Source organism: Hylaeus volcanicus, unplaced genomic scaffold, assembly GCF_026283585.1.
Source record: "Hylaeus volcanicus isolate JK05 unplaced genomic scaffold, UHH_iyHylVolc1.0_haploid 12237, whole genome shotgun sequence".
NCBI lineage: Eukaryota > Metazoa > Arthropoda > Insecta > Hymenoptera > Colletidae > Hylaeus > Hylaeus volcanicus.
In genome coordinates, this window is record NW_026533172.1 from 1,060,448 (window position 1) to 1,084,890 (window position 24,443).

The 24,443-nt window shown below is 31.8% G+C and overlaps 7 protein-coding genes and 1 long non-coding RNA gene across 35 annotated transcripts; 3 read left to right on the forward strand and 5 right to left on the reverse strand.

The window, feature by feature from the left end:
• Window positions 1–825: 825 nt before the first annotated feature.
• Window positions 826–3,647, reverse strand: LOC128883802 (meiotic recombination protein SPO11-like). 6 transcript variants are annotated; one of them, XM_054136533.1, is made up of 18 exons: window positions 3,303–3,629; window positions 3,211–3,251; window positions 3,095–3,148; window positions 2,860–2,890; window positions 2,721–2,812; window positions 2,613–2,643; window positions 2,472–2,506; window positions 2,362–2,416; window positions 2,229–2,309; window positions 2,111–2,176; window positions 2,006–2,053; window positions 1,936–1,965; window positions 1,852–1,890; window positions 1,777–1,799; window positions 1,659–1,727; window positions 1,540–1,605; window positions 983–1,465; window positions 826–927 (listed from the first exon to the last, which is right to left on the reverse strand). In XM_054136533.1, the coding sequence occupies exons 1-17, from the start codon at window positions 3,487–3,489 to the stop codon at window positions 1,385–1,387; spliced, it is 1,029 nt and encodes a 342-aa protein (XP_053992508.1). In that variant the 5' UTR covers window positions 3,490–3,629; the 3' UTR covers window positions 826–927; window positions 983–1,384. The 6 variants fall into 6 exon arrangements, with proteins under 6 accessions (XP_053992508.1, XP_053992512.1, XP_053992513.1 ...); XM_054136537.1 differs by lacking the exon at window positions 826–927 and having other exon boundaries at window positions 1,066–1,465; window positions 3,211–3,247; window positions 3,303–3,406; XM_054136538.1 differs by lacking the exon at window positions 826–927 and having other exon boundaries at window positions 1,066–1,465; window positions 3,095–3,151; window positions 3,303–3,391.
• A 28-nt stretch (window positions 3,648–3,675) lies between these two features.
• LOC128883794 (uncharacterized) lies at window positions 3,676–8,854 on the reverse strand. Its single transcript, XM_054136503.1, has 30 exons — window positions 8,700–8,854; window positions 8,587–8,623; window positions 8,486–8,541; window positions 8,352–8,434; window positions 8,246–8,307; window positions 8,153–8,194; window positions 8,040–8,102; window positions 7,634–7,985; window positions 7,535–7,567; window positions 7,256–7,478; window positions 7,166–7,209; window positions 6,995–7,103; window positions 6,877–6,935; window positions 6,781–6,823; window positions 6,626–6,722; window positions 6,484–6,578; window positions 6,198–6,434; window positions 6,099–6,131; window positions 6,000–6,038; window positions 5,812–5,947; window positions 5,710–5,760; window positions 5,591–5,661; window positions 5,411–5,537; window positions 4,963–5,326; window positions 4,810–4,913; window positions 4,561–4,662; window positions 4,449–4,506; window positions 4,272–4,369; window positions 4,100–4,193; window positions 3,676–4,049 (listed from the first exon to the last, which is right to left on the reverse strand). Exons 1-30 carry the CDS (start codon window positions 8,801–8,803, stop codon window positions 3,820–3,822), a joined length of 3,246 nt encoding a protein of 1,081 aa, XP_053992478.1. The 5' UTR covers window positions 8,804–8,854; the 3' UTR covers window positions 3,676–3,819.
• On the forward strand, window positions 4,779–5,981 carry LOC128883806 (uncharacterized). 3 transcript variants are annotated; one of them, XR_008459114.1, is made up of 6 exons: window positions 4,779–4,918; window positions 4,993–5,139; window positions 5,185–5,271; window positions 5,345–5,439; window positions 5,500–5,752; window positions 5,839–5,981. It is a non-coding gene; the product is annotated as an uncharacterized LOC128883806 (long non-coding RNA). The 3 variants fall into 3 exon arrangements; XR_008459112.1 differs by having other exon boundaries at window positions 5,345–5,417; XR_008459113.1 differs by having other exon boundaries at window positions 4,993–5,128; window positions 5,345–5,417.
• Window positions 8,855–8,906: 52 nt separating the features above from the next.
• LOC128883801 (uncharacterized) lies at window positions 8,907–11,815 on the forward strand. Of its 2 annotated transcripts, none has more exons than XM_054136530.1 (10): window positions 8,907–8,985; window positions 9,042–9,206; window positions 9,514–9,675; window positions 9,730–9,782; window positions 9,975–10,044; window positions 10,119–10,232; window positions 10,287–10,363; window positions 10,729–10,774; window positions 10,835–10,909; window positions 10,963–11,815. In XM_054136530.1, the coding sequence occupies exons 2-10, from the start codon at window positions 9,087–9,089 to the stop codon at window positions 11,599–11,601; spliced, it is 1,356 nt and encodes a 451-aa protein (XP_053992505.1). In that variant the 5' UTR covers window positions 8,907–8,985; window positions 9,042–9,086; the 3' UTR covers window positions 11,602–11,815. The 2 variants fall into 2 exon arrangements, with proteins under 2 accessions (XP_053992505.1, XP_053992506.1); XM_054136531.1 differs by having other exon boundaries at window positions 9,514–9,672.
• A 137-nt stretch (window positions 11,816–11,952) lies between these two features.
• Window positions 11,953–14,677, reverse strand: LOC128883803 (uncharacterized). Of its 3 annotated transcripts, XM_054136540.1 has the most exons (6): window positions 14,546–14,677; window positions 14,362–14,496; window positions 14,071–14,304; window positions 13,905–14,000; window positions 13,796–13,842; window positions 11,953–13,729 (listed from the first exon to the last, which is right to left on the reverse strand). In XM_054136540.1, exons 1-6 carry the CDS (start codon window positions 14,637–14,639, stop codon window positions 13,667–13,669), a joined length of 669 nt encoding a protein of 222 aa, XP_053992515.1. In that variant the 5' UTR covers window positions 14,640–14,677; the 3' UTR covers window positions 11,953–13,666. The 3 variants fall into 3 exon arrangements, with proteins under 3 accessions (XP_053992515.1, XP_053992516.1, XP_053992514.1); XM_054136541.1 differs by lacking the exon at window positions 13,796–13,842 and having other exon boundaries at window positions 13,874–14,000; XM_054136539.1 differs by lacking the exon at window positions 14,546–14,677.
• Window positions 14,575–18,337, reverse strand: LOC128883797 (RNA-binding protein 28-like). Its single transcript, XM_054136521.1, has 12 exons — window positions 17,929–18,337; window positions 17,729–17,853; window positions 17,569–17,673; window positions 17,264–17,478; window positions 17,032–17,211; window positions 16,791–16,974; window positions 16,317–16,743; window positions 16,112–16,255; window positions 15,870–16,048; window positions 15,561–15,654; window positions 15,067–15,513; window positions 14,575–15,020 (listed from the first exon to the last, which is right to left on the reverse strand). Exons 1-12 carry the CDS (start codon window positions 18,284–18,286, stop codon window positions 14,968–14,970), a joined length of 2,511 nt encoding a protein of 836 aa, XP_053992496.1. The 5' UTR covers window positions 18,287–18,337; the 3' UTR covers window positions 14,575–14,967.
• Window positions 18,338–18,446: 109 nt separating this feature from the next.
• Window positions 18,447–20,193, reverse strand: LOC128883804 (glycerol uptake facilitator protein-like). 4 transcript variants are annotated; one of them, XM_054136544.1, is made up of 7 exons: window positions 19,979–20,193; window positions 19,868–19,926; window positions 19,587–19,802; window positions 19,311–19,430; window positions 19,113–19,255; window positions 18,815–19,028; window positions 18,447–18,761 (listed from the first exon to the last, which is right to left on the reverse strand). In XM_054136544.1, the coding sequence occupies exons 2-7, from the start codon at window positions 19,887–19,889 to the stop codon at window positions 18,541–18,543; spliced, it is 936 nt and encodes a 311-aa protein (XP_053992519.1). In that variant the 5' UTR covers window positions 19,890–19,926; window positions 19,979–20,193; the 3' UTR covers window positions 18,447–18,540. The 4 variants fall into 4 exon arrangements, with proteins under 4 accessions (XP_053992519.1, XP_053992520.1, XP_053992518.1 ...); XM_054136545.1 differs by having other exon boundaries at window positions 19,587–19,870; window positions 19,927–20,068; XM_054136543.1 differs by lacking the exon at window positions 19,979–20,193 and having other exon boundaries at window positions 19,868–19,946.
• On the forward strand, window positions 19,953–24,211 carry LOC128883795 (uncharacterized). Of its 15 annotated transcripts, none has more exons than XM_054136511.1 (7): window positions 20,240–20,358; window positions 20,447–20,531; window positions 20,577–20,749; window positions 20,799–20,852; window positions 21,257–21,818; window positions 21,879–21,998; window positions 22,061–24,211. In XM_054136511.1, the coding sequence occupies exons 2-7, from the start codon at window positions 20,522–20,524 to the stop codon at window positions 23,866–23,868; spliced, it is 2,727 nt and encodes a 908-aa protein (XP_053992486.1). In that variant the 5' UTR covers window positions 20,240–20,358; window positions 20,447–20,521; the 3' UTR covers window positions 23,869–24,211. The 15 variants fall into 15 exon arrangements, with proteins under 15 accessions (XP_053992484.1, XP_053992483.1, XP_053992486.1 ...); XM_054136513.1 differs by having other exon boundaries at window positions 20,577–20,635; window positions 20,686–20,749; window positions 21,257–21,998; XM_054136514.1 differs by having other exon boundaries at window positions 20,577–20,635; window positions 20,710–20,749; window positions 21,257–21,998.
• Window positions 24,212–24,443: the final 232 nt, after the last annotated feature.

Below are 24,443 nucleotides of genomic sequence, written 5' to 3' on the forward strand. Positions count from 1 at the left end.
CTTATTCACACTTAGAGAAAATTACTTAATAAAATAACCGAAAATCATTAATATCTACCGTATTTCCTTATTGATACACTAACATGTCACTCTCCTTGGATTCTATACGTTATGATTTGTTGATGTTTTTTTATCTTCAGTTTCAGGTACAAAGCTGTGTTGCATGACATCCTCAACACCAGTTACAGTTACTTTTTCATCCGACAAAAGCAGCGAATTCGCTTAATTTTTCAAATTCAAGAAATTCTAAGATGTTAAACCTTGAATCTTTTACTTATACGATAAGAATTGTGCATGCAACACCAGCGTTCTTCTCACAATATGTTAGAAAAAAAAAAACTTTACAAGTGAACAAATTCTTAACTTTTGATTGCTGTCATAGCTTTTTATTGAAAGCAAGTTACAATCACAAAGGAATTCATTTTTGATAAACTTGTTCACGAATTAAAAGAAGAACTGTGTAATACAAAGACTCTATATATTACAGTCCGAAATTAAAAAAAAACATACTCGATAAACCTTTATTGGAAATACCTCGTGCTCTAAAACAGTTGCTACATTACTCATATTTATGTGTATGCTTGTTGAAGAAGCAAAATGTGTTTCACTACATCAGTTGTGTTCTTGTACCTTTTCTCAAAATTTGAAATAAGAACCAATTATTTTTTAACACAGTCTTATCGATTAATTGAAGTGAAATTTTTTACTTGTATTCTGCGTCATTATCAATACAAAAGTTATTCCAAAAAAAAATTTAATAAGATTTTCACTAAGTAATATTCGTTTTTTTTACAAGCACAAAATTAAATTATTTAATTGATTTTTAGAATAAATAAACGTAACTAAATTCTTGGTTCGAACAATCACTAATCCGTCTGGTAGACAACTTGGATCATAATCTGATACCGCATGAGTCACTCAGTTTCTCTTCGATAACCAGAACGGAATTGAATTCATATAGTGTAAAGTTTGTTAATTTTACCGTTACGCTATCACACAACTTGCGAATCGATGGATTTCGATTATTCTCAACCAGCGTCAGAACCCGTGACGTATATTTGTAGTGGTAATATTTGAATGGTGTTTTTGTACAAAAAGTTTCCTCCTATTGATGTATTTGCTGCTTATAGATTGTGGTTATGATGTAATTTTGCAACCAACTTCAGCGGTGAGATGTCGAAGTTGTGGATGCCGTATTTTTTATAAACGAAGGACACGAAAATGTTTGTTTTTTGTTCCTTTAGATTTCTGTTTATGTATATGTACATTTTTTTTCAGTAATGCAATACGAAGCAAGATAATTTAAACGTGGCCAGACTTGACTTTGGCTCTTGTAATATCTTAAAGCCGTCACAAAACATTTTCATATAAAAAAAAAAATCCTTTACATTAGTATTTCTTTTGCATAAATTTTCTTAGCAATTATACTAGATAAAAGATATTTTGATCCAAACATATGGAGTGCCTATAAAATACATTTTTAAGTAACTTGGAGCTGTTTTGACACTTTTTTGGTTTTAAAACCTTCTGATTGCGTACCTCAAGCTCACATTTTAATTGTATTTCATTCATTATATGGAGCTCTTTTTGAATCTTAGGAAAACCCTAACCGAGTGTTCATATCAGGAAATAAAATAAGCCCCAAATTACACGATTACGTTTAAACGTGGATTTTTCAAGAAATTGTCAAGAAGCTTTTTTTCTTTTTGGGAAATACTACTGAAAACCTTTTAAAAATCTATAACGCAAAATCTTCACTACCGTAGCAGACCGTACTCTGCTTGGAAGGTTTTGTACATCTAAAATTTTTGTTTCACTCCCAACAGTAACATTTTCATCAAACTGACTCACCTTTGTAGTGGAGCCCAAGCCAATGAATCGCCAAAGTCCCTATACATTCATTTTATGTAATACGTATTTCATTCTATAAATCACCAGTATCTTGGCTTTCAACATCACTTCCTCCTGTACAAAAATATAAAAATTAAAAAAAGTGTGGTATTACCTAGAAGATAAACCAGATAAATCCCAATACCATGAGGATCATAATCTCCTGAAGGAAATATAACAAATAAAAGGATTCATTCGTCAAAATACGTTTTATTTTAACCCAAGTAGTATGTAGGTGGATTTAAAATACTTAGCAAATGGTTAATAAAACGTCGCGTTATGATATCTAAGACAAGATTAAAGACATGGTAGACCGTTTTGTAAGCCATTAAACTGACCTGGGTATCCGCGACCAGTGATTAAAATGAACAAGGATTCGTTATGGTTCCACAAATCTTCAACTAGTGACTGAAAAATAGCTTAATTGTTCGCATGACAGGATTATATAAACAATGAGTAAAACACTTTTACCTTCTTTTTCTACTATTAGGATAATGGCATTTTTGGGTGCCGAAATATCCGTTATCTAATAAAGTCAAGAATTAATCATACTTAAAAGTTGTAATACAATTTTTTATAACCTGGCAAAATAATTCTGAGATTAAACGTCCTGATACTAGCAATAAACACAAGTCATACATAAAATCCACATTTTCTTAATGAAACATGATCTTGTAATGCACGACATAAACATGACAATGCAGCTTTTTTAAGTATCCTACTATGCGTCGCGCAGCTTAATGTTTCCGATTTCTTTATTTTTGTTATACCAATTTTTTTTTTGAAGAGCGATAAAATGAGAAAAGAGAAACATATTATACAAAACTGACATAGTTGAATTGTAGATTCCCGAACACAAGACCTTTTTCCGACACTCGGAGTCCAAGATCATGTCGAGAACATCCTAACGTAGAACACATTCCTGAAAAATGTCGTTTCCCTGATACTTCGAAGAAAAAAAAAAACCACCTTTAAGTAGACGTGATATGACTTGCTGATTCTACAAGCAATATAAAATAAAAGATTAATGACTGTATTTTCAACATGATGTGTGATAAAACGTCATGTTTTGAAATACCCAACACACAGAGGTATTGGTGTATTTGGATATTGAGATAACGTTTAAACAATTATCCAAATGCACGAGCGTCAAAGAAATATTAACTCTTGAACTATCTTCAAAAAAAAAAAGAGAAAGTTATACCTTCACACGATGAGACATCCGATAGTACACTTCTCTAACGGAAGCTGATCTCTTCTACTTTTTCAAACAATAATTACTCAAAATTTTTTTATTTAAATTCGTTATACAGTAATTACCGAGAACGACAACCGTTGAAGATAAACTAAAATTTCACTGACTTTTCAGTTATAGTACAATACATTATTTTAATTTTTTTTGTGCAACTTACTAATAGAAGCCTTCCACAAACCTTGCCGTGTGATGCGAAACAATTGTTTAACCGATTTGTCATGGGAAGAGTGTTGAGCATGACCGAACTCATGATGTAACGTTTGCATTAATTTCTTTTCAATGATTTGAATTACAGAATAGCATCCCTCTTCGTTTCCTTTCACGGGTTCCACAATTTTTTCCATGAATAATTGTTTTCTTCTTTTTTTAATAAATTGTAATAAATTTGAAAGATAAAAGTATTTCCATTTTTTTTGAGTTAAGCTGGTTAAAAATCCTTCTTTGAAATGTTTTACTTCTCAGCGCAAAAAAAAAACTTGTCGGGTAGTCTGTTTGTATCGATTGCGCGGTGTCGTAGAGTAATATTGGTAACACAAAAATATTTTTTTTTTATTTTAAGGTAAGTATTGCATTCATAAAAGAAATAATTAGTAAATAAAAAGGACACTTCATAAAAAATGCAAAAATTGTTCATCAATAGATGGCTAGTTTAAAAAAAAAAAAACAAAAACAGCTTAAGCATGTGATGTTTGAACTGTAGAAATTTTCAAACTCATAAGCGTAGTTACCGCAGAAGTACAAAGCTCTTTTTTAGAGTCTTCTGGCACATCACACTCTGCAGTGAGTGTTAAAATATGATTTATAACCGGAATTTCAGCTGTGGACCAGAAAAAACGACCTCTCGGTAATTCTTCACCATCCACGAGAGTAGCATTGTTTGCTTTCAAGTAGTACCGTCGAATACCTTAAAAATTTTTTTTTAAACAAAATTTCACTTGGTTTTTTGTAACCTACCTGCTATAGGATGACAAGGATTCCCCACTTGCACCTCTATATGATACAATCCATTGCGAGGAAGAATGATACTCCAAGAATTCGGTTCACAATCCTTTAAAAAAATTAGAAACACATTTTGTTTTCTATTTTGAAACTAGAGAGTTCATTCCATAAAAGCCCCAACCCTTACACTCATAGATGCTTCACATGCTGGACTATCAGGGTCTGGTGGAAATTCAATACCTCCAATATTTAAAGGATTTTGGTGCTCGTCCAATTGCTGTTCACCTAAAAACAATGTTAAGAGTTCTGTTTAGTGAAAATGTTTATATAAAGCTACTGAACATAATAATCTATTTTCTCATACAATAAGTGACTTGCGTTGGACGATCCCATCCGTAGATAATATGGGATGTGTTTTTCTTCTTTTGGAACAACAAGAAAATGTTAAAAAACTATAAGGTTCATTATTTTTTTACTGAAACATCAAGCCTATGGCCATCATCTATCAGATATCCTTGAGGGGGTGCTACCATGTTACTGGATTGAAAAGCTATTGCGTAAGACTCAGCTGCTTCACTCTAACAAGTTACATAAATTTAATGTTTTCTCAACAATTTTAATACATTCACTTTTACTTTTTACTAGTTGTGCAACAGGCATAAAACAAAATTCATACACAACTGTTTTCCATTATTTTTATGAATGAATTGGCAGCTTATACATACCGTTACATTGTGACCTTGAATTTCTTCTGCTTTATAAAGCGTCAGCGCAAGTCCAAATTCTGCTGGTCCATGTGGTTCGCTTTTAATATTGTTTCGTACTTCTCCTAGCGTAAGTACTTGTTATAGGAAGCGACTCATTTTTTTATGTTTTACCTGGAAATGATGTCTTGTACGGAACTACAGTGACAGTCAATGGGCACCTCCCACTTTTCGACAACTGATTTTCCATTTGACAAAGACCCATATGTGCCGCAGCAAAACATAAACTGGATTCCGGAGCGTATATGGATGATCCAAATACATGGGAAGCTCTATTTGAGTTAAAACTCAGTAAATTTTCTTTTGATTCATGTTTTTTTTTAATTTTTAATTCAGATAGTATAAAAGTTCCTGAATTTTCTAGTGTCTTATTGAAACAGGACGCAGGACATTGAAAATGAAGAGAAGTTCCTACATGAATAGGTTGGTCTAAAAAGATATTTTCTAACGTTTTACTGCATTCGTCAATGCTTTGTATCTGAGAAATAATGTTAAGGAGGATTAAACACAACATTCAAATAAATACGTAACCGGCACTATAGGGATATGCAACTTTACTTACAAACGAGGTACTTTGCTTAGTTGGTTCATGTGAGTAACTGGTTGTAAGACTTTTTTGCAAAGAAGGCGTTTGCGTTTCTTCGAGTTCAGGTTCTTCCTCACACTCCGTTCCCCATATTTCAAAAGATCTAACATAGAAAAATAATCACGATGAATTTACTAATAAACGTCCGTGACTGACCCTCCTGTATCTTCTCCATTAACGTACATCCTTGACACTTCTATTCTAACGAAATTGGTGACGATAGAGTTCTTAAAAAGAAAAGAAGTTTTAGAATGATTTAAAAAAATCTATGGTACCAAAGGATAATTTAATGCGTCCATATTAGCTGCGTGAGAAACTGTAAGTACCTATAGAAAAAAATATATTTACTATTTTGGTTGTCTCACAATACGTGTTACTTTGGTTTTCCCAACATTATCATTAAGTTTTTCTGCAAACGATAACGTGATCTCGGATGGCCATGTGATCGGATCAGTTCGAGGGATGAAACGAAACTTGCTTAATTGCACTTGTTTTTTAAATCGAATAATTAGACTGTAACAAAAGAATTTCCATTTAGAAAATTGTTTCTGTTGTTTAAACTTACAACTCCCCAACCCCATTGCCTCCTGCAGTTCTCCATGTCCTATTACATATCAAAAAATAAAAAATTTTAAAACAAAACATGAATGTCTAGAGCTTTTACCCAAATGGTTGATCCGCTTGCATTTCTCCGAAACTACTCAATTTTTAAACGCAAACCAAAAATTTAATATTTATAGTCAAGTATAACTTCCTTATTTACCCATATTCACAATTAAATTCAGAAGAAGCCGTTGAAGACGCTTCACATGACGAAAAAATTTTTGTGTTAGTAGGATCTGAGAGCAAAATAGTTGTGCCACCACAGGATCCATGTGAAACTTTTCTGGGTTTAAAAAAAATTAAAAATGGTATTCCATTTTGGAGTATATCAAATTTAAATATTCCAGCAGATGGTAAGTCATGTTGATACACTGAAAAGTGTTTTACAGACGTTGCTCTACATATGCATGATATAATTAAATACCTAAATATTTTCTAGTCATCACCTTGAGGCTCGAGATGTCGCTTCGTATACGGAAAATACATCCTCCGTGATACGAAAGGTTCCCTCGCACGGTGCCAAGAGAGGAGATCCACTTCTCTAAAAACATTTTTACTTTCGAATTGTTTTATATTTGCACCGACTACCTTTGGAGCTCCCAAAAACATTGTAGCTGCAGATGTTATCTCAAAAGTCAGTGCTGTGTCAGTGGGATTTTGCAATCCACGTATCATTTTCAATCCACTACAACAATAATACGGATTTTACAATATTCCTATTGTAAACTGCTAGAAAGACATACTAGAACATCAAGGGAACATCAGCAAGGTAATGCGTTGTACTATCTAAAATTTAAATTAGCAAATTAAAGTATCATAAAGAAAAAGCTTTCTTGCACCTTTATACATGTATTCACCATCGTAAAGAAAAGAGAGTTGATAATTGTCAGGATTAAGCCTAGGAAAAAATGAAACCAGAAAAACGTCACGTAAATGTACTTAAATGTATAACAATACCCCGAAATTTTCATAAGTGAAATGGGATTTCTTTGATAGAGATACTTTTTAGGAATGACAGTCTCCTTAAAATATGAGGTCGACCACATTAATTTAATAGAAGAATCATCTAAAAGTAGAACGGCACAGCAATACTTTTCATCTGTTTTACTATTTATCTGTTTCTCTAACCCATATGAAGCCAACGCAGATGGTTTGAATGGAGCATTTCAACACTACAAAAACCATTAAAAGGCCGCTTGGTCATAGCAAATGTTTTACCGAAGGTGCTGTTTTTCTCCTGCATTGAGCATTATAGGTAACGATGAAACTTTTCGAGGACCATCCTGCTCAGAAGGAGGTTCTAATTCAATTTCTTCCGGCGGTACACCCTCAAGGGTTTTAGGGTAAGGCATCCGATCCACGATGATAGGTTTATTATTTAGGAACACTCGAGCTCCACAATCGGCAACGGTGCTAAAAATGTACTCACCAGTATACGGTCCTAAAAATTATATTGATGAAGCTAAATTTCACAAATGTATGTGAAGTAAGAAACACCTTCAAGTGAACCACTCCAACGAATTGAAAAACCTTATATTATATGTTAATCGAGAAATGTTGATTAATTCAATTCATTCTGAACTAATATAATTTTACCATCGTAAGGCACACCGGGAGCAGGATCTCTAGCGTTCCATTCAAAGTCAATATTTTCATCAACTTGAGTGACTGGAACACCTTTGAAAAATACATTCTTAAAATATTCAGCTTTTAATCCATCTCCAAGTGGTTCCTCTTCGTAGCCTTGAACAGAACCACAATTTTGAGGGCCGGGGCTTAGTGATTTGAGATGTAGTAATTGGTCCTCAAGCTGTTTTATACTATTTTGAATGTAAAACGTTTTTTCTCGCGTCGATCGAATTTGAACAAGACTACGTTCTGCTTTGCTAAGAAGTTCTTCAATTCTATGAAGTCTTATTTCTGTAATATCACGACGATGCCCACACGTCTAGAAAATTTGCGTATGAAAATAAGCTTTTTTCAAAAAGTTTAGAATGTGTACCAAATTATATCTCTTTTCAACATCTTCCAATCTAGCTCTTTCAGAATCTAAAAGTGTTATCATCTATTTTTCGAGACAGTGTAATTCGGATACATTTTAAAATAACAGAATACCTTGGAAACTTCATTAACTTTTATAGCAAAAGCTTCATTGGCCTAAATAAAAGACTAGATGTACAAACAAATTAAAGAAAAATCTACTCCTACTTTTGCTCGGATGAAATTATAATCAATTGGTGGGCTACAATAACCCCAGTTTTTTTCATTTTCTAAAAAATCGCCATCAACAATAATTTCAAAAATCATCCCGTACTAATACGAAGCTGATCGGCTAAAAAACACCATTCGCGTCCAGTTTGTCCATCAGGGGAAGTAGTTGTAGTACAATTAGTGTATCTATATATCTTATACGTGAGAATACACTTTGTTTAAAGTTACTATACTTACACACGATCGTTCTGTGCGAAAAGTGAAGCACACAAGCGTCCGTCTGAAAAGCGATGCTAAAAAAGTACATGTTTTAGGATACGGGAACTATCACAACCCACCTGTTGTGGGAATTGAGCTAGTTCACGTAAACTATCTCTGTGTAAAACATTTTAATGTTTAATAAGGAATAGAAGCATGGCAATTACGATAAACGACATTCCTTTTTTCTTACCTGTCATACGTTGTTTGAGCTGTACACGATGAATGACAAAGAATGAATAGTAAATGACTCGACAATACAAGCCTTTTACAAAAAAAATTAATTTTACTAAACATTGACTACAAAAAAAAGTTCATTAACGTTCAAATGGTTCTGGACTTGTTCTTGTATGTACTCCCGACCATGATTTAATAAAACATTATAGTCAAACAAACGTTATTTACAGTAAAAAGATAGTGATTTATAAACTAGAAAATGTGTAAATGTACGTTTTTTTCACCTAATAAAATTAAAAAAGGTAAATTCATCTAATGATTTTAAAATGTTAATTAAACTTCATTTTTTTTACAACAGGTGTACCAGAACGTTCAGAAACTTTTGAAATTTTAATTGGAACAAATGGAGGTTGTTACAACTCCTTCAGCCTATGAGTTTGCTTGTGCTGTTATCAATGACTCAACTCATCCATGTGTTACGCATGCCAGTGTTGAAAGCGTTATAAACAAGAGTAATCAAAATGTATGTTAATTTAAGTTATGCAAATCGGTAGCGCATTACTAATATGTATATATATATAAAACATTGCAATTTTTTTTTTTTCATGGTAACTTAAATTTAATGCGAAATTATTGAATCACATATATTTAAATAATGACGTTTCTTGTATTTTTGATGTTGTTCTTTTTTATAGATAACTTTTTCCATTGTTGGTTCAATATTTAGAAAAATGTTAGAATAAGCATATCAATTAATTATATTACTGTTAATGAAAATAGTTTTCATTTTTTAAGCTCTATAAGACTCTAATTATTGATTTTTTTCGCAGAAAAAATTCAAAGGAAAAAGTATAGATTACAGTAAATGGGATATTTTAGCTAAAAAGCTAGAGGAGGAGGAGGAACAGGAAGAGAATAAAAAAACCAAAGAGAACATAGATAAACAGAATTTCAAAGACTTTATCGGGGGTTGCTCAAGTGATAAAACAGTGGTAAACTTCAAAGATAAAATTTTTTTCTTAGTTTAATTTGTGCATTTTTCATAGGAACGACAAATTTATGAAAAACCTACAGCGGAAAAATTGCTTGCAGCTAAAAGGTAGATTGAGTTATGTTGTTATACACGTGTTTTCCTTGTGCAACAAGCTTCAAATACTCATAGTGTTAAATCTGTGTGCTTACTTATACAACTTTTTAGTTAAGATATTGTAAGAAATTAAAGATATATGTTGTAAATTTACTGTTGGAAACGCAAGGCAACGATGATATTATGAACTAAATTTATAAACAGATTTCGCGAAGAAGGGAACATGGCTTTCTTAAAAAAAGATTACACTTCAAGCGCGATACAATACCAGAAAGTAAGTTTCATTTTTTGTAGATGTTTCCAAATGGGCATCGTACTAAGCTTGTTTTTTTTTTTTTTAATTTATAGGCTCTTTTACACTTTTACTATACATTTCCAGACACAGAAAAAGAAGAAGCTTGTTTTAATAAAGAAAAGCTAGCTTGTCATTTAAACCTAGCACAATGTAAAATTAAACTGAAGGTTCTTTTGCGTTTACAAAAGTATTGTTACAACATTTAGTATGTTTTAAAACAGGACTGGGAAGAAGCTTTAACCCAATGTCGTTTAGCATTACAAATAGACCCGGACAATGCGAAAGGATTTTATCGCAGGTAAAACCAGTTAATAAGAATCCTTTATTTTACGTAAAGATATATTGCTAGGATTTTGTTGCCATATTTTAAATAAAACCTATGTTTTTCTCAAAACACGTTTTTTGTTCTAAAAAAATAGGCGAAAATTATTCGTATACAGAATACATAGAGTTTTTAATTAAAATGTACTGTTTGTAAAAAACATGAAGTTTACTTTTTCATTTTCGGAAGTAAATAAGCAGTACAATATTATCTACACTGTAATGCTATGATTATTTACAATAAAATGTATTTGTAGGTAACGTTTTACCGATTCAAAGAATCATTAAATGATCTGCTGCAATGGTAACATTCATTTTTTATTATGTTCTCACGTGCGTTAGAGGACTCGCCTATTTCTTTCTTGACGACTTTGAGAAAGCAGAAGAAGTATTGTAGTTATAGTTTATTGCATAACGCAGTTTTCTTAAAATTTAAAACTTTGCCTAGGCCTTTAAATCTGCTCTTTCGAAAAGTCCTTTCAACGTAGAAATTTCAGTGGCTTTAAAAAAATTACAAATTAAAGTAAAGTTTTAATATTCAGTGACCTGACAATAAAATTATTTTTTACTCTGTAGCGCAATGAATATACAAAAAAAGAAAAAAAAATGAGTGCTAAAATCATTAAAGGACTAAAAACCAAATGCAATCAAGATGTCTTGGTTAACATAGAAACAAAAGGGTTTTCTAAGGAAAATATTGTTGCGATGCGCCGAAGCGAACCAGAAGACCATAAACAAGAAGAAGTCATAAAGGATCAAGAAAAAGATGTTGACTTTCGAACAAAGTGTGACTATGGAAGCACGACATGTGGTGTATACAACCAAAGCGAAAATATCACCAAAAAAGAAGAAAAAAATGTTATCCAAGAAGAAACTGGTCATTACGATAGTTGCATAAAGGAAAAGCAGTTGTTTTGGAATGCCACCTATGATACCAAGAGTTTTCTTCAAGATACAAAAAAAGATTATCAAAAGAAAACACTGAGTGAAACCTCAGCGTTGAATCCTGCAGAAATCGTTTATTCGGACTCGTTATCTCCTAAAAAAATTAGTGACTCGTCTTATCCGAAATTCTTCAATTGGTATCCAATGCATTTATGTTCGCTCTTCACATTGATACCAGCGTTTGGAATTTCAATCTTGGGCCTTCTATATGTTGTGCTGTTCCCTTTATCGCTTTTATTGATACATATATTAATAAAGCACTTTGGCTGATTGTATGACTTCGAAGTATGAATTTCCAAGACATTTTACTAAACAAATTATTTAAATACTTTGGGTTAAATATCATTGCTTGAAAATAATGAATTTTCGGTGGGGGTCATTCTGTATTGATGTATCCTGATAAACCCGCTGCATGTTGCCAAACTACATTGTTGCATTAATAATTCAAAAGATTTTAGCAATAACTGTTGTATTCCTTACTTGATCCGTTTTATTTGGCAAAGTTTGTAAACGTGTAATAGGCATAGAAAAAGATACAAAGCACAAAGCTCTTATTTTAAACAGAACCGCTAGATTGAAAAAGGAAAGTGATATAAAGGCTGTGAATAGATGGCGCTTAATATTTTCCGATGAATAAATTTTTTGGCTTGGAAAATCAAAAGGTTAAACGCATCTCGATGTATTACTTTTTTAAGAATTTTCGTAAAAGCAAGGCGATAATGTTGTACTGGTAATTCTCTTTAAATGTGAGTAAACAATTTTTCCCATTTGCGTCAATTTAAATTCTGCATAAAAAGCGTTCGTTGGCTTAATGATAACAGAAACGGAACGACCTATAGGTCCAAACATATCAATATTCATATTTTTTTTATTTCTTTGTGAGGAACGTTTCTTTTTGCCGGTATTTTTTGATTGCATTGCACAAAAAATGTTAATCATTACCTGCAAATGCTTTTTTCTTCCTTCATGTAAATCATTTTCTATTTTAATACAATGATTAGCCTTATTTATACGCATTAAAATTTGGGGTTCGTTTAAATTTAAATCCTCCACAAGAGCTTTAACGAAAGTCCAAAATGCTTTAGGAAACGGAATAATACTTTTACTTTCTTTGTCAATTCCTGAATTGATTAATCCTTCAGCTACACCAGTATCTTCGTACACGAATGGAAAACTGGATGACGATTGCATAATTGGAGAATTCGCAGATAGGTGTATAAAGGGGTGTTTTGATGGTGGTGACATAAAAGGTGAATTTGAAGAGGGCGGCTTAAAAGGTGAATTTGAAAAGGGGGGCATAAAAGGTGAATTCGAAGAGGGCAGCATAAAAGGTGAATTGGTAGACTGTGGCATGAAAGGTGAATTTAAAGAGGACCTCATAAAAGGTGAATTCGAAGAGGGCAGCATAAAAGGTGAATTGGAAGACTGTGGCATGAAAGGTGAATTTAAAGAGGACCTCATAAAGGGTGAATTCGAAGAGGGCGGCATAAAAGGTGAATTGGAAGACTGTGGCATAAAAGGTAAGTTTGAAGATGGTGGCATAAAAGGTGAGGCAGACGAACTGTCTGATAAAAAATAATTATTCATAGGGTTTGAATAAGGATTAATACCACGGCTTGGGCAAAGAGATACAATTAAAAGAATTATAGAAAATAATGAGAAGAAAAACATTGTTTCTAAAAGAAGGATTGATATACTAACGGCTGTGTTTAAAGACAATCAATTAACTTAGTAACTGCACCAATTGTTTCATTATTATTTCATAGTCCTTTTACCACACTCTGAACCTAATTTTTTTTTTCTTGTATGTTTTTTTCTTTTATTAACCAAAAATTTTAAAGGTTTTCGTTATTACGAAGCTTTATATTATTTTTCAAAATCCTGAAATTCCTTATAAAAAAATTATTAAACACAATCTAAAAATAGGAAACTTAGTTTATGCAAAATGAAGCACGATCACAATCATATTTCAAAATAGCATACTGTAAAAAAAAAATTTCCTAAAAAATATTTAGTGTTTAAGCAATGTTCGCTAGAAAAAATTGTTCTGTGAAACATGCTAGTGATCATATAATAATATAACGTTTCACCATGGAACTTGGAAACATTTTTTTTTTCTCTAAAAAGGATATGAAGATTTTTCGAAGTTAAATAACAGAAGTGTTACTCGATTTTTTTCTTTTATTATTTTAAAAAAGAGCTGGCTTTACTGCAGTATAATTATGAGGATTTGATTTCACCAGTATTCTTTTCATCAGAGATATATCTTTTTAAAGTTTGCAAATACTGATTGAGTTGAATCACTAGCCAACCAACATACAGAAATTAGTATGGGCTAAGATAAGTCAACAGCTCCTAACACTTGAGCGCCATAAATGAGTTGAGCTACGTTTGTTACCTAGAGGTTTTCAGAACAACACAAGCAAAAAAGATTAATCCTGTTTGTAAACATTGAATTAATTACATTTTTAAAAAGACACAAAATTATAGACGGAATTAAAATAGTATATACTGGATAATGAACAAATAAAAAGATATTTACTTTGGGTTTAGAAGGAATGAAACAATCTTACGTAATGGAACTAAACTATGATGAGGATGAAGTTGAGTCAACAGAAAGATTGTTATCCAAACAAACTCGTTTCCGGAATGACAAAGAAACATAAAAACTAAAAGACAATTTGTAAATAATGAAATTACTTATGTTAAAGCAAAAAAAAAAAAAAAAACCCATGTTACCTTTTCTTTCGTAGTATAATTTTAAAAACGGCCAAGTTGTCGGTATATTTTTATGTGATTTTGAACCAGCACAAATAGAAGCAAAGGTGTGAACCCAATGACCACTTAAATCCAAAATTAGAACCAAACAGAACCAAAAGTAATACTCAGGATGAACGATGGAATCGAGTAAAAGAATAGTCACCGTTGACAAACGATCGGTGACCTGATCTAAAACGGATCCAAAGACAGTCGCTGCATAACGATATTTTTATATTCAAGGTTTGAAAATCAAAAAACATTGTTAGTTACCTTGAGAAAAATAACGTGCGAGAACTCCATCAGCTGCATCCAATAATTGACTTATAGTATAACAAATGCATAAAGTTTTCCATGATCGAAACGCCGAATATAGCGCAATAAACACTAAAACAATACGAATATAACCTAAAACAGCATTTGAATGTGTTTTTTTTACTCATACTAAAACCCTCACCTAAGATATTTGGATAATAGAGAAAAACATTCTTTTTTCTTAATTTTTTCTGTGTTTCAATGAAACTTTTAGATGGGGATGAATCGAAAACCATTTTATAACACAGTTTCCATGAGTTGTGTTTCTCTAAAGGTTTATGGCGAAAAAAGACACACAACGGTTTCAATACAAATATGTGCAATTCACTCTACTGAAAATTATGCCAACCAATGAAAAAATATCGTTCAATTCAAAAGAATGTGTTTAATATATCTGTTGCAGATAATACTCAAGAAAAAAAAGTTTGAGTGACCGTTTAGTTATTTAAAACACGTTTAAGCTAAAGGATAATAATATGTCACAGAACCTTCACTAGGCACACTACATAGTGTTTCAATGCCAGAAAGCGCACACTTTCAGAAAAAACAATTTTACTTTTTAATTCATATGTTTTCTTGTAATCTCTTTTGTCTTTTTTTTTCACGTTGTCTTGAACCTTAAAAAAAAAATCAAACAAGCTCTTCTTTATAACTAACGCGTACCTCGACTATATGATCGATGTTTTCTTTTTCGTTCCATGTTTTGACTCTCACCTAATCTTTTCTCTTTTAGTAGCTCATGATGTCTCAAAGCTCGTTTATCCTCAATAGCAAAGGTAACGATTGGGCGTCGTTTTGGTCCGAAAACGGAAGGATTGTTGTTAAGATAATGTAAAACTTTTAACGCAAGCTCATGTTTTGAAAATGTCGCAAACGCGAATCCTCGAGAACGGCGCAAAGCAATTTTTGACTTGTCTTTATCATAACATATAGAAACATGCTGAACAGCTTTTTCTATACACCGACGAAGTAAACTACTCGAAACAGTATTTTTTTTTTCTTCTGGTAAAATATAAGGATGACATTGAGGATCTTCCTTTAAATAGTTTTTTATAATTGTTTCTAATTCCGGCTTTTTAATGTAAGGTTGTAAATTCCTTATACATAAACCTAGAAAGGTCTATTTAATTTATTCTTCTATTTTAAAAATATCTTACGTAAAGGATTTACAATACTATTCGGATTATTTAATTTGATATTATTCTCTTTTTTTGCTTGTAAACGGCGTTTTATATCCGCTTTGGGTGTTCCCTAGAAAAATGTGAGCAAAAGAACAAAAAAAAAATAAAATGGTACAACTTTAACAAAAAAAAGTGAATTTATACACGTTTTACATCAAGATGTATTAAAAAAAACTCAAGGCTTCTTTATCTTGCAACAACATATTTTATTTATGATATTATAATTAAAAAAAAACATTTAAAAAGGCTTATCTATCTAAAATTGATCTCATTTTTGAAATTTACCATTTGTTCCAATGTTGATGTATCTAAATATCCAATATCAGCTAAAATACCATTTTTTTCTATTTTCGCCTTTTTGTCTTGTTTTTTCTTGACATCTGCAATATCCTCTTTCTTCATTGCTCGCGTAAAGATTAATCGGCTTTCGTTTAAAACAAATCCTAATCCTTCTAAGGGTAAACCTATACAGTTATATTTAGTATTTAAAATGTCAACAAATCTTTAAAACTAATATTGTTTCTTACTTGATTCAGATATTTTTATTTTTAACCGTTTTTGAATAGAGTTTGTTGTACTTTCTTTTCGCATAGCTTCTTCCTGTAATAATAAAATTTTGTCTACTGACTCTTTTGAACGAAATTTAACAAAAGCTGTAGGTTTGCTTTGCTCTGAAACCCATGAAAGAATTTCAATTTTTTTAACGCCATTATACATATAAAACTAATATACCTGTATTCTTTTTTACAATACGCACATAAATAATTTCACCAAATGGTTTTAAATATTGGGCGAGTTCGTCTTTCCCGACTAATAAAGATAAACCTCGAACATGAAGTGTTTTGCCTTCTTCAACATCGCTTTTAAAATTCTCTTTTTCTGAACCTTTATGTGTTTCGCGTTTTAAAGACTCGGGTTCTTTTTTAACTGCAAGTTTTACCGATTTTTCTTTTATTTTCTCACATTGTTCAATGGTTTTATTTGCTTGAAATGAAATCGTTTTATCACCTATATTTTCTACCACTAATAAAGCAGCTTTTTTAGCAGCTTGCGTTTCTTTTACAAAATCTTCAGCTACTGGCTCTTCTTCCAAAACATCATCAACATCATCGCTACTAAAACTTTCTTCTTTTTTTAATGCTGTTCCACCAAATTCAAGCTAAAAACAAATTATTACAAGGAAAACAAAAGGGATTGCAGGTTTACCTTTAAACGACCCATGTTAGGTCGTGGTAGAGAAATTAAATCCTGATTTAAATTTTCGTACATTGTTTTATCCATACTAAAAGAAACCTCTAACTTTCTCTTATAAAATAATAAATCGTTTAATTCTTTTTTGGCAGTATAAGCATTTTCATTATTTTTATAAATAACAAAAGCGTAACCTGTACTATGACATTAACATAATGACCTAAGACTAGAAAAAAATTAGGAAAAATTAACCTACTGAATTTTTTTGAGTTTTGAATTTTTACACTGTGGTAATCGGAATTTCTGTATTACACCATATTTCTTTACTAAATTAAACACATCTTCCTGATTCGCATCAAAACTAATGTTGCGAATGATGAGTGAATTGCTTTCTAACGATTCTTGCTGTTTTGTGTTATTATTACTCTTAACAAAACTACAAGACATACTTTAAAATAAAGCGTTACCAAGTTTTGTTAATCGCTTACCAAAAAAAATTGAATTCAATACTTTTTAAATGACTTTTCTTAATACTTAATGGTAATATTGAGTCTATATAACTACATGGAACCTTTAAACTGGAGTATTTTGTAGCAATGCTTAACGCCTCAATTGGTTGATTGAATTGTAACAACCATGGTCCGGTTTTTTTGGAAGAAAATATTTTAACAAAATGCATTGACTTAGGAATCAAACAAGAAATCTGAGATGGTTGGAAGGGAAGAAAATAGAAAACAAAAATATATTTTTCTTTTTTGAAAACATAAAAGAAAGCGCGCATAATTAAACCTACAATTCGCCCCAAAATCAAAGGCTCCACATCAAACACTGGATGGATGGACACAGAAAGACACCTTTCTTTATTCAATTGACTTTCTTCTGAACATAAGGTGACTTTCTAACGCATTTAAAGTAAGAAATAATTTTAGGAACAAAAGAGATAACCCGTGTACCCTTAAAATCTGCGATTGTAAATTCGACCGAATTTCACCCTTATCATAGCACTTTTCGACTATAATGGTTCTACCATCGTAATTTGAATTGTTGAAGTTATCAATAATAGCTTGAGCATATTCACCTAAGATTCGCAAAAACTTTTGAATTGGCAGAAACCTTTAAAGACTTTTTTTTTTTTAATTTTAATATAAATTACCTTTATTAAAATAAGCGAATGCAAAGCCACGCGAATTTCCTTGCTTGTCCTTAATCACAATAACCCTGGTTGGTTGCATAACGCTACTCAAGAATTCTTCAATATCAGTTTTTTCCGCATTAAAAGGAATGTTTCGTATAATCACCATATGAAAACTTGACGCATTAGACTCTAAGGGAGGTGTTTTTTTAAAAGATTCACAATGTGACGCAGGCTCGGGTGATTTAACTGTATGAGTTTTCTTTCCATTTTTGAAAAATCGTTCATTAGAGGACATCGATCGAACGTTTTTTGACCTCTTTTGTAGAACACGATTTTCATGTGTTCTCTTTGGAACACGAGTTTTTAGATTTTTCATATAACTCAGTTTTTATAACGTGTAGAATTCTTCAACATCACGTATTCCTTATCACATGGGAAACGAACCTGATGTTTCAGACAAATTTGTTTCGACTATTCAGCTCCACATAACTAACGTTCAGCGACAAGAAGTATCAAGTTAATGTGAAAAGACAAAAAAAGTTGTTTTACATGCATTATTATATATATATATATATTCTAGTTCATACTAAAAAAAGTTGGAACATTTAATACGGATTGATTATTAAAAAATCAAGAAAAATATAAATGGTCATTTTCTAATAGTCGCGATTCATCCGTGCTCGTACTATTCATTTGAAGTAAGGAGCGTTGTTTAGCTGAATATTCATATAAGTAGGATCCCAACATCTTCCAGAATAAACTTCCGACAACACCTCCTATCATGGGTCCCAATATGAAAATCCAAAATTTATTACGATTATCAATACCAGGAAAAGCAGATTCACCCCATCCTACAATGTTTCTAAGCATTATTTTTCATTTCTCTATTATTGTATTAAATTACCAAAAAAAAACATTACAATTCTAGGGGACAAATCACGAATTGGATTAAGACAAGCTGATGTTAATGATCCAAACGAAGAAATAAGTCCTCCAACAAAAAGAGCAATGATAAAAGGGGATACGAATGGGTACTTTTTTAAAATAGAATAAGGATCTCCTACAAAGCTAACGACAATGACAAGAAGTCCCGTGAGTACAGCTTCAATATAAACTCCCTGTAAGCGTATACGTTTATATACAAACAATGTTAGAAAACCTTTAAAACAAAATTATTTAGCAAACATGACAACCTTCCGTACCCTCCATGTGGAAACATTTGTATGCAGTTTGCAGCTAAAAATACCGCTATTCTGTAAATAAGCGCTTTCAATGGATCCATTGTGGAACGATGCTAAGTTTTCATCAAGAAAGTCGTAGTAGAATGTGTATACAAGGGCTGACGCTAAAGTAAAGAGAAAAACAAGTATCAGGAAGAAAACTTATCATTCAAAAGATACCTGCAATTCCACCAATAAGCTGCCCTAAAGTATAGTGAAAAATTTTCCAGAGTGGCATATAACCAGCCACTACCATGGCTATACTAATAGCAGGGTTCATGTGTGCTCCGGATACAAATCCTAAGTTGCATTGACAAAGAACTAATTATAAATTATATTAACATAAACAAGCATCTATTGTAAAATACTACAAGTGTTTGTAATTGTATCTAAAATTAACTTTATGTTACTATGGAAAGAAAAGGTTTTTAATCTTGTTTTAATGAAAATAATTACCGCATCCATACGTTCCGCTTATGATACCAATAGACCACATCGTTCCTGTTTCCCAGTCATCCGCAATGGACCCCGTAAGCCTTCCTCCTCCGCTACCAGTACCCAGTAGAATAAGTATAAACGTTCCAAATGCTTCAGCAACAGCTTCATGAAAAGCTGTATGAAGCCAAGAAATTTGAGGAGGGTGTTTGGCGGTGGATGTAGGTTCAATACCAACTGACATGTTTTAATTTTTGTAGTTTTAGTTAACGTACTTCGGTTTTATAAACTAACAAGCTTACTTCCTAACACGTAAAAATGCATGGTGACAAATAACTACAGAAAAATCTTGGTTTTCTACCTAGCACGTTAATAAATAACCGGCCCGTTGACTTTATAAAAAGTATTAATACCTTTGCAAGTTTTCTTAAAAAATTGTGATACTCAGGTTATCGTGTTCCTAAATAAAAAAGTTGTAAACCTTTTTTTCATGTCGGTTGACATAAAAAAAAAAAAAAAGTTTTTATTTAGCTTGTAAGATATTCAACTTCAATATAAATTATTTTTAATGAAAAAAAAAATTGATTGATATTGATTTTGAAGTTTTTCTTCCCACACTCTTAACATGACAAAAAAAATGTTTTCTTTGTATCTCGTAACTACCGTCCTGTCTTAAAAATTACTTAAGTCTTAAATAGACCGCGTAGAATATCAGGTGCAAAAGTTAAAAGTATATCAAGTTCCGTAACATTTAGTTTTCAGTACCATAGACAAACAGATCCATTTTTTTTAAGTGTGTGTGGTTCTTTATGCTTTGATTGCTTTGATAATCAATTTTTTTACAAAAATTTTACTTATTTTTTTTTTATTATTCCTTTAAGATGTTACGTCACAAGAACATTTCCTTACATCTTGATTAATTTGAAATTGGTTGTAGTTAAAAAATAAGGTTCCATATGGGTAAAGGTAGGATAAGTGCTTGGTCATTTTAATTTAATTATGGTCGTTCAGAAAACACGAAAATATTACTTAAAACCTTTCGTTATAACTACTTATCCAAGTATGAACAAGTATGTGAGCTAGATACTGAAGCTTTTAATCAAAATCTTGATGTATCTTGTTTTACTAATAAAATCCCGAAAAGTTCTTTAAAAAGTGGACTAGAGAAAAAAAATAAACCGGAGGTAATTTGAAAAATGTTTTTTTATGGAGACAAAACTTTAAATGTTTTAGTTGCAACTCATTGTAAGAGATTTCGCTGGAGAGTTAACAACTAAATTCAAACAGGTAACTCCTATAATTTATTGTGTCAGTGTTTTGCATAATTGGAATTACCTTTTCTATATTTTTACAAACGCTTTGTTACTTTGTTTTTTTGAATGAAAAGTCTGTTTCACCTAACTAATAGAAGCAGAATACAAAAGAATTCAAACAATTTTTATAAAGTTTTTCATAACTTAAAAGAATGTATACAGCTGAACAGTTGTGAGAGATTACTTGTTATGCAGTCCGTTAAATTAAATTTTTTTATTTGTTGAGCTTTACATGTAACGGTGTATTTTCTCTAGTAGCTACATTAATTTCTTTATATCTTTTTGTCTGTTGGACTCTGTCAACTTTGATAAGCATGAAGACAGAAATCCATGTAATTATGGACTAACGAGTAATTTATTGTTTACCGGTGTTTAAAGCAGGGGGATAAACGGAAATGTGACGTATTTGCGTTATCGTGTTGTAACGGTGATGGAGCTATACCATTTTCTCCACTAGAATTCGACATGGTTTCTTGTAGCAGTAAAGAAAAAAGAAATACGGAAGGAGAAGCCGTTTATGAATTAACAGCTCAAAAAAAAACATCAATTGAAAATCATTTTAGCATGTATGGCAACAATTCTTCTAAAATAGCCCAATTTTTTTCTGGTCATCACATATCTCATTTACTAGGATTGGGAACTCAAACGCAATATGATGCTTTACGTAATTGTCAGAGTTTTACTCAATTAAATGGAACATATACACGGAAAAGTAGTGGAGGAGGTCGTACTTCATGTGATTCAAAAGCATCTTTTAGTATAGCAGATTCTCATTTGAGTACCAAGTATTTTGAACTTCAATCGGCGTCGCCTTGCGTGAATAGCCAAGATGAATTACCAGACTACATCAGGATGAGAAATGATTTTGAGGCATTTAACAACAAAACTTCACTCGTAAAGCCATTTGATTCAAATTATGAAAAAAACTTAATTATTACAAGTAAAGACAAAAGCATATTTAATGATACATGTTTAGGTGAATTGCAAAAAATGGAATCAGAAAACGAAAAGGTTACTTTGCATTCGTTGAATATGGCATTGAGCCAAAGCAGGAAAATAAATAACTTTAAAGAGAGCGGTGCAAATATGCCGACAAATTCATCGTCAATCGTGACAGAACGTAAGAATTTAGTGTTTATCTTGATTAAATCACTCTAAACTTTTTCCTGACTGATATTGTAGGCTCAAAGTATTTACCATTGAGTAGTCCAAGGTTGTGTAGTAAGGAGACAAAAAAATGGTTACAATCGCCTTTAGAGGCTTCAAAAATTAACAGCTTAAGCGAGTCCAGTTTAAAAAATTATAGCAATGCTGCAAATTGTTCAAATAGAAGTAAAACATTATCAGAATCGAAAAAACAAAATCGAAGCTCCCTAAATACAGTAAAATTGTCGTCGTCTAGTTTAAAATGGCCACAAATACATTTAAGTCAATCATTTTATCCAAATCAAAACTATGAAAGCTATGGGAATGCTACTAGTAATATAAAAGAGAATGTTTTAAAGGACAAAAAAACAGTTGATAACATGCGAAATGGTATTAACAAAAGTTTTTGTACACCATTGAAAAAGAAAAAAATGAAATTGTTGAATGATTCTTTAAATTCACAAAAAAACCCTAATGGTGCGTTGCAACAAAAAATGGGTACACACTCACCGTATAAGGAAAAGTTACTTCTATCTAGCGACATGTCAAACATATTTCTTAAACATCTCAACAAACAGGCTACTTCTAAAAGTCATCCACACTTCGATAAAAAAGAGAGAAAGGTAACGAAGAAAAACACTCAATCAACAAGGAGGGAGCAAGTTAATATTAAACAAATTCCCAAAAATAGTAGTTCTGTTGTGAACAAGAAGTATGATGTTGATGATAGACATCAAGACATTATTTTAAAACAAAACATGTTAGGGCGTTATACTCATCAAAAAGAAAATACAATTTTAGAGCGATATCTTTCAAACACCGTAAAAAAAAAGGATTTTAAACAAAAATCAAATGATCTATTAAAAAACGTCAATAATATTTCAGCGCATAAAACAGCGGTTTACAAAAGTCCATGTATAGAAGAACGATCAACGTTTCTCAAAGAGTCAACTCGAAATTTTTTAAAAAACCGTCCAACTAAAATTATTTCCTCACATTTCGAATCCGACTCGCTTCACATAATATCACCGTCAACGTCGTTATTACAAGGTAGTAAAAGTCCCAAAGAAAACAAAATGAATCCATTCCATCGGAATTCTTTTTTACCATTTTATGCGAAGATTGGTGATAAACAAGAAACATTCCAAGGTCCTCCTTTTCGAAAATATGATTCTTTTTTAAACGAATCATTAGAAAAACCTTTCTCTACTGAGTTTAATTCCTCAAATAGTAAAAGCACACACATACCAACAGCTACTCAATCAAAATTAAGCAGAGCGAAATTGTCTGTTACAAATAAAAACTTTTTATCAAGTACAGTCTGTAGTCGTAACGCGAGTAATTTGAAGTCAAGTACCGTTCATCAGCCCAAAGTTCCACAGACTTTTAACGACAAAAATCAAATTAAATTATCCAATGCTGCTAAAACATTTCCAGGTGCTCGCAAAAATTATACAGTCAAACTTCATCAAAACTATAGCGCACAACCGAATGATTCGGCACGCGATCCTATTTTTAAAAATCATCGCATAAGTCATTCAAACGGTTTACAATCATCAGAAAATATTATATCAATACCTACACTTAGACTCTCAGAAAATTTTCGAGGTTCTGTATCGGCACGTGAAACGTCAATAACTTCACGACAATCGACAAGGTCGTTAACACGTGGTTTCTCAAAATTAATTGGAAAGGCACGAGAAACCGTTTTTAGACGAGACCAACCCGTGACTGCAAGAACTTCCAATTGTTTAACAAGTTCATCTTGTTTACGCCATTGTAAATTCCCATTAAATAGATTCTATGCCACTGATACCGTTAAAGTGTGTAAAGATTCAAAATGAAGTACTTTACGTCGTTATTTCGCTTACTGTAGCACTGACGACATAAAATTCTTTTTGGACGTGAAAGATCATTTCTGCTTGACTTAAACGCTTATAGGTTTTCGTCTTAAAAGTCAATTCAGCTGATAAACATCATTCAGATGAACTAACCGTAATACATTGCTGTTAATACATTTTATTATTTTTTAATCTTTTATCCCTACTATGCTCAAAATCAAATGTGACTTGTGCAACTAGTCATTAATACAGCTTAACTAATGGTAACACCACTACGTGTTTTTCGTGAATTGAATTTTTTAGTACGCCAAATAACAATTGAATTTCTAATGATTAATCAATCCTATTTCAGTTAACATAGTGACTTGAAATACAGTAAGCAAAACAGACTTGTGTTTTCGCGCATACTCTCTTACTTCTCTGTCCCGAAGCGGCCCGAATGTCCCATTTGTAGTTCGGAGTAAATTAATTTTAGTTTAATATTAGTAGGTGTTTATTTTTTATATAAAGAAAGCGAATTTGTATAAATGTAAAAATGATGACAAGTTATTGGATCAACCGACTGATTTCTATCACTA